General features: G+C 38.4%; 1 protein-coding gene across 2 annotated transcripts in view; it reads left to right on the top strand.

Moving 5' to 3' along the window:
- The window catches only part of GRID2 (glutamate ionotropic receptor delta type subunit 2), a 745,311-nt gene that overhangs the window by 579,934 nt on the left and 151,843 nt on the right, over positions 1–13,534 (top strand). For both annotated transcript variants that reach the window (XM_075149577.1, XM_075149578.1), the window contains one exon: positions 3,051–3,152. In XM_075149577.1, coding sequence (XP_075005678.1) covers positions 3,051–3,152 — 102 coding nt within the window. The remainder of the gene's footprint in view (positions 1–3,050; positions 3,153–13,534) is intronic.

Here is a 13,534-nt window from a genome sequence, read left to right on the forward strand (position 1 = left end):
ATCAGAGACAGAACAAAAGAAAAAGAAAGTAAATGCAGAAGCAACAAATGTTTTGCAGAAGCAGTTAAGCAAGAGGTAGAGCTGAAGAGGTAGCTACATACCACCCCCACCTTGCTGTTTCAGCAATAGTTACCTTTACTCCTTGATGCAATGACAAGCTCAAATTGTCATCAATAAATGTTGATTTGTTTTCACCTAATAACAGTAAGCAGCTCCCACTCAAAATCAATTTCAACTTTATTGGCAAGGCACTGCAGATTTGTCTTCACCATGACTGCGTTGCATAAAAGAATAATTGAATTAACGAAAATTAAATGAACAATAATTGAAAATAAAATGTGCCTTTTTAAAGGAAAATTAGTGCTATGCTAAATTTCCAGGAATCAGTTATGTGGGTTTTTTTTTCCTTAAAAAGGTAGAATGGTTTGGGCTAAAAAGTAAATTATAGAAATATGTACACATTAATGTACATAATTAAAAATAGACTTTAACCTTGAAAGGTTACAAAGGCTCTTCAGTAACTTCCTAGGGTTTTAAATCTGGCAAAAGCAGTACAGTTTCTGTGGTAATTATACTTCCAACACATTTGGATATGCTACTTGGATCTAAGTTCTAATTAGTTTCTTTATGTGACTAAGAATGATAATCGCCGAATTAATTTAATGTACTTTTGTTCTGAACTTAGTGCCATTTTCAATATTTTTAATACAGAAAATGTAGACTATCAAATGCTTTGCTTTATAGGATGGCCATGGTTTATCACATGCAGCGTATGGTGCACATTTCAAATACATTCACTACATTTCACTGAATTATTACAGGTAACACACTTCAGCAATTAGGTTATTCAGCTCAAAGTGTTGGGAGGGCTTTGCCAGAGGAGTGATGAGGATCTGGAAATGTCAGCAGTGCATCCGTACTGCTGTGAACAGCTAGACATGCTGTGGAGGTATAGAAAAAGCAGAGATAGTTACTATCATCTGTTGTTGGTCTTTGTGATCTAGATGGGAACATGGAGTAAGGAAACCAAGCAGTGATAGTTTGTGCTTTTATTTAGAAATAGCTATTGGAAAGATGAGTAATTGCAAGAGATGAATATGATGCCTCATATTTTAGTTCCTCCTTATATCCTATTGCTACTTTCAATGATTTCTGCTGGAGTGTTGAATCCAGTAGATCCTTGATTTAGTTATTACTTGAGATTAAAAGTGTGTTCAGCATTACCCTTGCTCGTTCCCTGACAATAGTGTAACCTTAACTTCAAAATGGGAAGAATTAGGACAGCTCTGAACACTCCTGAAAATGGCAGACAGAAATGACTACATTGCTTTAAGACCATCTTCTATTGGGAAACATATCTCTATATCATCGCAGAAAGGTTTGGGTTTTTTACTTTTTGAGGCACTCATTTCTTAAGGAGGCATTTTCAAAGAATTGATACGAATACATTGAAATTAAATAATTTAGAACTTACTCTAAAATAGCCTAGTGGGTATAATGAAGAAAAATATTTCAAATGGTCCTCTTAAATTGTTAAATGTGTGTACTTGGAATTTGTTCCTTGTTTTGTGTCTCACTTTGAAAGATCTATAAAACACATACACAAAGGCTTTTCCCATGAAGAACCGAAAATAATGCTTTCTGTCAAGTTGTGTTCAATCACGGTCAGCAAAGGTACTCCTCTTCATTCACAGACCCCTTCAGCTGGTTCAGGCACCTTGCCATTTCTGTGACTGTGCATTAAAGTACAGTAATGTTTTGGATGGTTTACAATTTATATTTCTCACAGATTATAGGGTTGAATTCTCTGAGAGACTACTCTTAGTAGAGGCCACTGGGCCCAGAAGTAACATGCTGATGTTAATCTTGTTTTTGTCAGAGCAAGACCTTTTGTGCCTTTAAATAGGGACATGAAAACCACCTGGGTTTAGAGGCTCAAGTTAGCTACCCGAATCAGAAGATGAGCATCCCTCCATAGATTTCATATGCAATCCATGGAGAAGGCAATTCATAGCAAGAACTGCTACCTCTTTCTCTATATTTTTGACTGTATAACAGGTTTACATAGGCAATTAGTTTACATGCCGTAATCCAGACTCTGCTTCAAAGTCCTCTGGAGTCAGTTGTCACTATTCTGTTGGGTTTTGGATTTAACACTGGTAATTGTACAGACCAGATGAATGTGGTAATGAATTCCAAAAATGAAACCAATAATGTTTGTATGTGGTGCTAAGGGATGAGTGGTTGGTTGGTCTGTTTCTCTGTATCCAAGATAAGCATCTACCATCATGTAAGAACGTAGGTAAGTTATATGTTCAGAGAAGCTAAATTACAGGTCAATATCTACTAAATTTGGATTGAAAGGCAGTTAGTCCTGGAGAGATCCCTGAGAAAAAGCTTATGTTCGTAGAAGCCCGAGAAATACGACAGCACCAATGCAAAGCATCTCATAGCTGAATGCCTTTTTCTGATCATCTGTTGCAATCTTTTCTCAATATTGTGATATGCCTATCCAATAGTCTTTTCCTCAATCATCTTTAAATGTGATTTTTAACCTGGCTAAAAATCACTGCTGTTTCATTATCAATGAGTAGTATAAGCTTTAATTAAAACTAGTGTAAATCCTTTCATCAGAGTTCTGCTAGGAAAAATGGGCTGGAACAGACAGTGTGCTAAAATTATGGTAGCTATTATTTCTCCAATTAGTATATTACTGAAAGTAAGGTAGAAATATTGTTACAGCCATACTACTTTTTAAATGTTTTTCATTAATATAGAAGTCCTCCCTAAACTCTTCTAAAGCAATACATATGCCCCCAAACCCTGGATGCTGTCATCCATTGCACACTGGTATTTAAAAGTGATATCCCTAATTGCTTCATTTGCAATTTAAAGATGAATCTGTGCGCAAGCCCTTCCCTGACTTTCCATCCCATTGATTCCAGAAGGTGTTCTGTTTATTTCATACGTTCCTGCTTAAAGCCACCTAAGAGGAATGACTGGCAAAGTTTTATGGGCAATGAAGAAATTATTTCTATTTTCTCTTTCAGCTCGGCTGCTGGAATCCCATCATTGGTCTGAATGGGTCACTAACAGACAGAAAGTTGGAGAATAACATGCGAGGAGTGGTTCTGCGTGTGGTGACTGTGCTGGTAAGCAGATCCTCATCCTTTTGCACTAGCAGGAATGTATTTTCTTCCTTTGGCCTCATCTTTTTAAGTACACCATTTTACCAAGAGCTTAGTCGGTGTTCGAGTGTCTGATTTCAGCTTGTCAATATGAGAGCAATGGAGCAATTTCCACAAAATAAAATTATTTATCAGTACAGTTCATTTCAGAGAATGAATCAAACACATTAAAACCCATTTCTTCCGCGGTCACGTACTAGATTAGATAATACAACCATACATACTGATAAAGGGCAACTTCAAGTGCCCTGTTAGCTAAAGTTACATAGCTGAAAGTCTAAATGATTCCTAAGATGTAGCTGCCTTCCAATTACCTTGCCAAATTGAGTGCAGTCTGACACAAATTGCCGCACACGGAAAATACTCAAGATCAGCTTAGGGTGAGTAACATTAATTCAGTAAAACATCTGCTGTCCCCTCCTAGCTCTTCCTCAGCCAGGTTCTTCCCCTATGTGGATACCTTGCGTTAAGCAGCTGCAGCAAAGCTGTTGGTTTAAAGCTGAACAGAAAATATCTACCAGAATAGGAAGGTGTTTTGTGATATGAGGCTAGTGTATTCCCTGTTATAAACTTTGGCTGCTTGAGCAGAAGTTGTTTGAGTGGAAAAAAAGAAAGAAAGAAAGAAAAAGAAACAAATATGAGATGTTAGGCCTCTTTGGACCGATGCCCAAACACAAAGTTGACCCAGGGCTGCAGAACTGTAAAGGTTATATTGAGCTACTTCTCTCTAATATCTACTCATGTTTTTCATTACCGATTCGGTGTTTGAGGGCCTGACCGCTTGCTTATAAAGAACAAGGCAAGAGTGGTTTCCATGGTTTGCATTGCTGACATTGCATCATGAAAGAAAGGGGTGGAAAGTGAAATCACCGGAGAGTGTCAGTGCCACAGACAGAGCAGTTTTGTACCCCTCCAATTATTTTATGGGTCTTTAAAAGCTATTATCTGTCAGGGTGTTCAGTCTGTTCCAGCTCTTAGTACACTAGACGACTTCCTGTGATAATATCTACAAAACAAAACAAAAAACCCCAACCAAATAAGAAGGATGAATGCACAGAAAAAGACAAAGCAGTAGGGTGGGGTTTTTTATACTTTAATTGCATGTTCATCAGAATAGCATCATGATGGCACTGGCTGGTCTTTGCATTTTGCCTGATACTCATGTTGATTGATTCAGTATAATTTTCTGTTGACAAAAATGATCTGTGGATGTTGTCTAGCAAAATAAATTCAAATTAGTGTCTTGGACTTTTTTTTCTTATTCCTTCTTCCCTCTCTCCCCACTCTATTCCTCTGATTTCATCCCCAGTTATTTTAGTTAGCTTGCCAGAGAGCATTTTTCTTTCAAGTCATTATAGCATGAATATTTAGCAACTTGCAAAAATACAAAAAAGTCATTAGTTATGCTGATAAGATTCTGTATTAATAATAAAAACAGAAGGCAGATATTTAAAGTTCAGCACACAGCACATGGCAGTTCAGTCTCCTCACTTGAGTCCTCATCCGCTGCCTCACGTGAGCACACAAAAGCCATTCGGTTTTGTTGACAGTTTTAAAGCACAACTGATGACAACTTCCATGCTCAATTAGTGAAAAACACAATTAGTCTGAATTGTGCTTTGTTAAAATCTGCTAACTTATCATTTTGCTAACTGACTCTCATTTTATGTAGAATGTACACTGAAGGCAATATATGGGGAAGATGCAAATTATTCATATTGGCTTCACAGCATAAAACTTCCTTCATTCTTTTCAAGTTGTAGAGCTTTGCATGGCTGGTCAGTGCAATCTAGACAAAACTGACTGTGAACCACACTACAAATCGAGATTCGTTTGATTTTACTCAGCAAAGATGAGAGGCAAGGATTTTGTAAACTGCATGAATAAAGGGAGGAAGCAAATACTTATTTAAACTCATGAGCCAGAAACAATATTTTTGACTAGCAGTTCGCTTGACTGATGGCACTTCCCCCCAAATGCCAGAAATCAGGAAGATAAAATACCATTTCTCCCTCATCCACAAACTCTAATGGCTGAGAAAGAGACAGGCAGACACTGACAGAAAATCAAGCTACTAACCAAAAACCTGAAGAGAAGTTGGACAGTGCAGATGCCAGAATTGCAAAGTGCTAATTATTTCTAACCTCTTCTAATCTTTGGATATCCATAGATGTTGCTGCCACCCCTGTGGGTGACAGAGCATTATTTAGGTTTCTTACCCTTTAGCAGTTTCTTTTACTGCTCTTACTATGCATAAGTACTATGCATATTCATGAGGATATGCTGGCTTCTAAGTCTTAGTTTAATCTGAGACTTAAAATATGAGCATGAAGATCCACCCACTGTAGGAGAAGATCAGATTCAAGACCATCTAAGGAACTTGAAGGTGCACAAGTCCATGGGACCCAATGAGATCCATCTGCGGGTCCTGAAGGAACTGGAGGATGAAGTTGCTAAGTCACTATCCATTGTATTTGAGAAGTCGTGGCAGTCTGGTGAAGTTCCCACTGACTGGAAAAGGGGAAACATAACCCCCGTTTTTAAAAAGGGAAAAAAGGAAGACCTGGGGAACTACAGGCCAGTCAGTCTCACCTCTGTGCCTGGGAAGATCATGGAACAAATCCTCCTGGAAGCTATGCTAAGGCACATGGAGGACACGGAGGTGATTTGAGACAGCCAGCATGGCTTCACCAAGGGCAAGTCCTGCCTGACCAACCTACTGGCCTTCTATGATGGAGTGACTACATCAGTGGACATGGGAAGGCCTACAGATGTCATCTATCTGGACCTCTGTAAGGCCTTTGACACGGTCCCCCACAACATCCTTCTCTCTAAACTGGAGAGGTATGGATTTGATGGGTGTACTGTCCAGTGGATGAGGAACTAGTTGGAGGGATGCATCCAGAGGGTAGTGGTCAACGGCTCAATGTCCAGATGGAGATCGGTGACTAGTGGTGTCCCACAGGGGTCCGTATTGGGACCAGTACTGTTTAATACCTTCATCAATGACATAGTGGGATCGAGTGCACCCTCAGCAAGCATGCAGATGACACCAAGCTGAGTGGTGCGGTTGACACGCCTGAGGGACAGGATGCCATCCAGAGGGACCTGGACAAGCTTGAGAAGTGGGCCCGTGTGAACCTCACGAGGTTCAACAAGGCCAAGTGCAGGGTCCTGCACCTGGGTCGGGGCAACCCCCGGTACCAATACAGGCTGGGGGATGAAGGGATTGAGAGCAGCCCTGCCGAGAAGGACTTGGGAGTACTGGTGGATGAAAAGCTGGACTTGAGCCAGCAATGTGCGCTTCCAGCCCAGGCGGCCAACCGTATTCTGGGCTGCATCAAAAGAAGCATGGCCAGCAGGTCGAGGGAGGTGATTCTGCCCCTGTACTCTGCTCTGATGAGATCCCACCTGGAGTCCTGCGTCCAAGTCTGGAGCCCTCAGCACAGGAAAGACATGGACCTGTTGGATTGGGTCCAGAGGAAGGCCACAAAAATGATCAAGGGGGTGGAATGCCTCTCCTATGAGGAAAGGCCGAGAGAGTTGGCGTTATTCAGCCTGGAGGAGAGAAGGCTTCGGGGAGACCTTATTGCAGCCTGTCAGTACTTAAAGGAGGCTTATAAGAAAGATGGGGACAAACTTTTTAGCAGGGCCTTTTGCGACAGGACAAGGGGGAATGGTTTTAAACTAAAAGAGGGTAGATTTAGACTAGATATAAGGAAGAAATTCTTTACAATGAGGGTGGTGAAACACTTGAACAGGTTGCCCAGAGAGGTGGTAGATGCCCCATCCCTGGAAACATTCAAGGTCAGATTGGACGGGGCTCTCAGCAACCTGATCTAGTTGAAGATGTCCCTGGTCATTGCAGGGAGGTTGGACTAGATGACCTTTCAAGGTCCCTTCCAACCCAAACTATTCTATGATTCTATATAGCTGTTATTAGCATATCATTACTTCAAACATATATGTTGCTATAGGATAAATGTATAGGGCCTTTACTTGTTGCTAATTATAGCTTGGTTGCCATCTTTATTCACATCGCTTATTACAATGATGCAATTATGTTATGTTTACTGGAATAGAATGAATAAATAGATATAACATTTGAATTTGAGTGGAGTCTTAGCTGGGATGCCATAACACTGGAAATGAAGCAAAACTATAAAAAAAAAGTATTAATACTTGTTTTCTCTCATTTTAAAATTAGACTTTTAGTCCCTCTATTTGTTGTTATTCAATTTAGAAAAACATGTTCTTAGAAAAACTTGGTCAAGAAAGACACTGCCTAGAATTTCATTAAGCCCTATTCATTTTACAGCTATTACCAAAGGAAATTTGCTGTTGAGGCCATTAATTTTGTGAAATACAATAAAAATTTCAAGTTATAGTTTGGACAAATCAACAGAACTCTTCCAGGTAAATCAAGGCCATAGTAATATGTGAAAGTGCAGTGTTCATCTCGTTTTATATCTGCTGAATAGGACAAAACTGAAGATTTATGTTTACCCTGTGTGATGAAAATGTGTGATTCTTGCCTTTAATGTGAGGGCAGGAGGGATTTCACCCATCAACTTTATTTTAGCGATGATGTTTATCTTACTTTCTTTTCCATCTTTCTTTGAATTCTTCAATTAATTCAATACATTTCTGTTAAAAGTAAAGAATCTATTATTGACTATGAATGATTAATTATTGTTATTAATTCTGCCAGTTTCTAACAGGATGGTCTTGATCAAGGGAAACAAGAAGGCTTATGTTAAAATTAAATAATAATACCTTTGAATATGAATAGGTTTCTTTTTTAAATTGGGATTTAAGAAGTTAACATTAATTTGTTAATTTGTTCTGTTAACGCTTCAAATCTCTCATGTCTTTCTAGATAGCAACGCTGCTCCTCTTCCAATTTTATTTTGTTATGCCTTCAGGTTGAAAAGGTCTGGTTCTAAAAATTGCAATAGAATTTGAGAGCATAGCAAATTGCAACACCTGGGTTGTACTGCATTATACTTATTATGAAATGAAACATTCTGCAGTCTGAAAATGATAAATGATTGCAACTAATTTCCCCAAAACAGTCCTTCAAAAAGCGAGCGCTGAACAATTCCCATCATCTGCATCCATCTACTGATTCCTTTCCCTAGATAAATTTAATAATTATGGGCTACGTATCTGCAGATCCAAAACAAAATATCTTTATGAATATGACAGAATACAGTATGTCCCCAAATTGGAAATATCTGGTTTCATTTGGCAGTGAATCCTGGCTCCTCTGACGTTAATGGGAATTCTCTCCTTTGCATAAATAGGAATAAGAAACAATTCTTTGTGTTTTATTCTGAGGGGAAGTACAGTCATGCCTATAGTCACACACGTGTGATTCAATGTTTTAATCTGACTTAGATTAGTACCACACTTTCTACACTTCTAGAAAAGGTTTATTTTGTCTTACTTAAATATCAAATGTCTCTGTCTTGGACGCCTTCCCCACATGCAGCCGAAGTTTGAACTTTGTGTTTGACAAGTTACTTTTTAGTTCAAGTGACTTGCTGGTGAATTTCTGAAACGTATTCTGAGTTTCTGAAATATAGCTCAATCAAAGGTCAGCATAATAACTCCAAACAAATTCAGAGTGTCTCAAATGAACAATTGTCCAAGAACAAATTTAGCTAGGTATCCATTTTGGCTATTTCAGTTATCCTCCTCTTTTTCAGCTGCTCAGTTTTATTGAAAGGGAGCTAGAATACAGCAGATATTTTCATAATATCATTTTAGTAGCAGTGGCAATCCATGAATTATTCATATGAATGTTAAGATATCAGAAATGGAATGAGATTTGGCCTGTTTGACAATGAATAGGCCAGCAAGTATTTGCAAAACTATGTTTCTAAAAACGCCCCTGTTGTTTGAAATTCCCCGTTTTAGAGAATTAACACCTTGACTGAAAAACACAGAGTCTTTTCTGAAAGTGCATAAGGTATAACTTCCTAATGGTGTAAAATGTATTTGTGACTCTACATGAAAATTCGATACAGCTCCCGAACAGGAGGCATGTATTTTCATATCTGGATGGTTCTGAAAATGCAGGCAGGATGAAGGAAAGAAAAATAACAGCAAGCAATAGTGAATTATGCTTTGCCATACATCCCTAAGTACTATTTCTTGAGAGTTATGCCTAGGTTACTTGCACAGAGCTAGGTGGACCAGAGGGAGTTTGGTGACCCTTGGCTCCAGGTGGGCACTGTGCACATGGTGTAGTGAGAGGTCTGGCAGAAGGGTAGACAACCATAGCAAAAAAAAAAAAAAACATCATTTACACCAGGGAAAATATTATCGTATGTAGACTAGTGTAATTCTCAATGGTTGGCATTAAATGCATGAGTGTTTGTTGCCCAGATTAGGAAAGAAACAAACGAAAGCAGACAATACATTACAGGCATGAGCTGGCAGGAGGTCTGCATCTTCAGTCTCTTTTTCTATTGAACTTACTACCCAGAGAAAAGATGAAAAGTAAGATATGAAGCTAAGTCCTGGTTTTAAAAGCTGAGAATGCCTTTGGGATTTGACTTCCAACACTGGTTTAAACAATGTAACAAAAATCCTCTCCAAGAAGCTGGAGTAGCTTTCAGAGTGAAAGGAAAAAAGAAAGGCACAAGAGAGATGAAATAAGACAGTGTTTAAGCATACACAGAGGAACAAACAGTCAGAAGTGATAAAGGATAAAAAAATGGCAGGACAAAAATATCAGTGAATGACTGTAAAATAAAGACCAACTGCAGCAAAGATTATGTGTGGGATACCTCAGGAAATATTGAATAAATATTTTATAATCATGTACAATCAGAATAGTCTCATAGATAATGCCTCTTCCATTTTCTCCCATTTTTTTGGTGCTCATTTTTCTCATGTAGTCTTGATTCCTTTTCCCACTTTCACAATTGAATGGTGTGCACTTCTGTGAATCCTTCTTCATTCTGTCAGGCTGCACTTGCTATGCACCAGTGCCTACAATCTTTTAAAAAAACAATTTTAATTAAGGCATGTATTATATTAAATTATATGTTGCTCTGTGTCTCAATATTATTGGCATATTGGACTATAGTGCACCGTCGTGAATTTCCTATGGCAGCAGAAATGCCTTAGGAGGTGGTAAGGTTAAGAAACATTACTTGACTATCTTCATGAGCTGTAGTGTTTGTGTTTTGAGTAAACATATTTTACCCTTTTACCTGTAAGGGACAAATCCTTCTTTGATGACCATTTATGCATCTGAGTTTCAATAGCAGAGAAGCTGTGAGTGATGTAGTTTGTTCTATCTGGAGTCTGTCATAAAATCTCTATATACTATAACTCAGTAATGTATTTAGTATATACCATGTGTGCTGTAGTTAAAATATTTCAAAAATACTTGAAGTTTTAGAATATTCCATTACTAGTTGTAAAGAATGCATAATTTCCTAGGCAGCAACAAATCCCTGTGTCTTGATTTCTCTTCCTTTTTGCTTCCCATATCCATCTTTGAAAGAAAGTTGGAAAGAATAGGTCTTTTATAGATAAACACATCAAGAAAAATGTTTAGAGAAATGGTGGTAAATTATAGCAACAGTGGTAGAGGTGTTCATTTCATTGGTAAATGAATTAAATCATCAGGAGCAATGATGCATGACAGGATTAGGCTCACTATTTACTATTCTTCATAGTTACTGTGGTTGTTGACATGAAAGCTGTCATTCAGTATGAGATATGCATGACGAGACTGGCTTTCGCCTGTGAAAAAGTCAGTTGGTATTGCAATATCTTTTCATGGGGCAGATTTTCCAATTTGGAAACTTGAATTTAGATTTCAGAGCATGATTCTGGTCAAGCATTTATTGAAACTGAAATTTTAACATTAAAAAAAAATTATTCACTTTTACGGGTTTTAATAATAGTTTGCTCATTCCTAATATAAGGAGGATTTTTTAAAATGTCCTGGGATGTATGCTGACTATGAATCGATTTTTACTTTCCTGAAATGTTATTGTCATATATGTTAAAAATTAAAAATGGAACTTAATTGTTCTTTGATTGGTCAAAAGTTTTCTCAACGATTTTAAGGTTAAGCAAACTATTAATAGTTACAGCAAATGTTTCCCATCACAAGGTAAGTGTAGCTCTCAGAACTCCTATTACACTTTCTAATGCAAAGAATACTTAGGCATTCAGTTGTAAGAAGGCTGTGGACTTTGCTTTGTCTGACATCTGTCCAGGAAGAGTGTCTTGTTTAGTCTAGGTAGTTTTATCCTGAGTCAGAGAAAGGAAAGAAGGTCTTAGAGATTCTTTCTCGCTTGCACTTCCATGAAACCATATCTATTTCTAGGCAAATAAAAGAAAATAGCTTGGTATTACTGGAATAAAAGAACATAGTAACATGTATAAAGAATTACAAACTAAGGAGGGGGTTTTGCAGGAGCAGTTTCTGTTGACCAAACTCTGCTCAGAAATTTTAGTCAGAATTATTTGTAGCTTAGGTATTTTTAAATGTAGAGTATGCAGGAAATGCAATAGTGTTGTTATCCCTAGACTCTATAAAATATGGTTTATACTGCTTCTTAAGTAAAGATTTCATCTTATGAAGGTACTGGTTAGAAACAATTTAATTCTGAAAAACAGGCACTTTTATTGCAGTTCTAAGCCTGATTATGTTATCTCATGCTCTTCACATAGAGACTTTAATTTCTGAAAATGAGGAAAGACATCTAGACTTCAGTTGAGCCAGGTATTGTTAGAATGCAAGGAGATAGTGCTGGGAAATACTAGCTCCACAGTGAGACAGCTTTTTCCTGAAATTCCCTAGTTTTTAGCTTATGCTCTCAAGCAGACAGAAACTTTAAAGCTAAAAGTTGGTAATAATTGCATTATGTGGCAGTTATAATTATGAACGTTCAAGAGAAGGCTTGATACGTGTCTTTCTCCCTCTTCACACTTTTTCCTTACTTACCCTGCATAGCAAATAGCACCTACTATTTTTCTAGCTTGCACTCCCATTCAGCATTTCAGGAGCTATTAGCATATAAAAGTTGCCCCTTAAGCTCTGGTGCCTTCTGGTGCTGACTGTACATATCCTAGCTTACTGCACAGGCACAACCTTCCCAAATACATTTTAGTGCCATACACTGAATTAAGTCCAAACTTTCTACACTGTGCTAGTCAGCTGGGATGCTAATCTCTTCCAGACCTCTGTAACCTTATCTCTGCCATTATATTGGCCATATTTCAACACTACTCCTCCCCTCCATATATGCAGACAGCACACCATCGTTACATGCACATCAATGTATTTAATATATTTGGGTGCCTAATGAAAAAATTGAATCTTTAATACAGAATAGAATCATGGAGTAGTTTGGCTTGGAAGGGACCTTGAAAGGTCATTCAGTCCAACCCCCCTGCAATGAGCAGGGACATCTTCAACTAGATCAGGTTGCTGAGAGCCCCGTCCAATCTGACCTTGAATGTTTCCAGGGATGGGGCATCTACCACCTCTCTGGGCAACCTGTTCAAGTGTTTCACCACCCTCATTGTAAAAAATTTCTTCCTTATATCTAGTCTAAATCTACCCTCTTTTATTTTAAAACCATTCCCCCTTGTCCTGTCGCAACAGGCCCTGCTAAAAAGTTGGGTTTATCCTTGCAGAGAAAGTGGCAGTATTAAAGCAATAATAGAAAAGAAAGAGAGGAGTGGAATTTCTTTCTTAGTGACTAAGAATGATGACCCATAAACAGAGATGGAGGAAAATAAGGTTCGTAAAGTGCCTCCTGCCCTCAGCCATCTGCCCTACTTCTCTTCTGAGGGTTGCCAGCCTTGTTGTCCTGGTTTCGGCTGGGATAGAGTTAATTTTCTTCCTGATATAGAGCTGGTATAGAGCTATGTTTTGGATTTAGTATGAGAATGATGTTGATAACACACTGATGTTTTAGTTGTTGCTAAGTAATGTTTACCCTAGTCAAGGACTTTTCAGCTTTCCATGCTTGGCCAGGTGCACAAGAAGCTGGGAGGGAGCATAGTCAGGACAGCTAACCCAGATGGCCAATGGGATATTCCATACCATATGACGTCATGCTCAGTATATAAAGCTGGGGGAAAAAGAAGGAAAGGGGGATGCTCAGAATGATGGCGTTTGTCTTCCCAAGTAATTGCTACATGTGATGGAGCCCTGCTTTCCTGGAGATGGCTGAACGCCTGCCTGCCAATGGGAAGTAGTGAATGAATTCCTTGTTTTGTTTTGCTTGCATGCGTGGATTTTGCTTTACCTATTAAACTGTCTTTATCTCAACCCACGAGTTTTCTCACTTTTACCCTTCTGATTC

Source organism: Calonectris borealis, chromosome 4 (genome assembly GCF_964195595.1).
Source record: "Calonectris borealis chromosome 4, bCalBor7.hap1.2, whole genome shotgun sequence".
Classification (NCBI taxonomy): domain Eukaryota; kingdom Metazoa; phylum Chordata; class Aves; order Procellariiformes; family Procellariidae; genus Calonectris; species Calonectris borealis.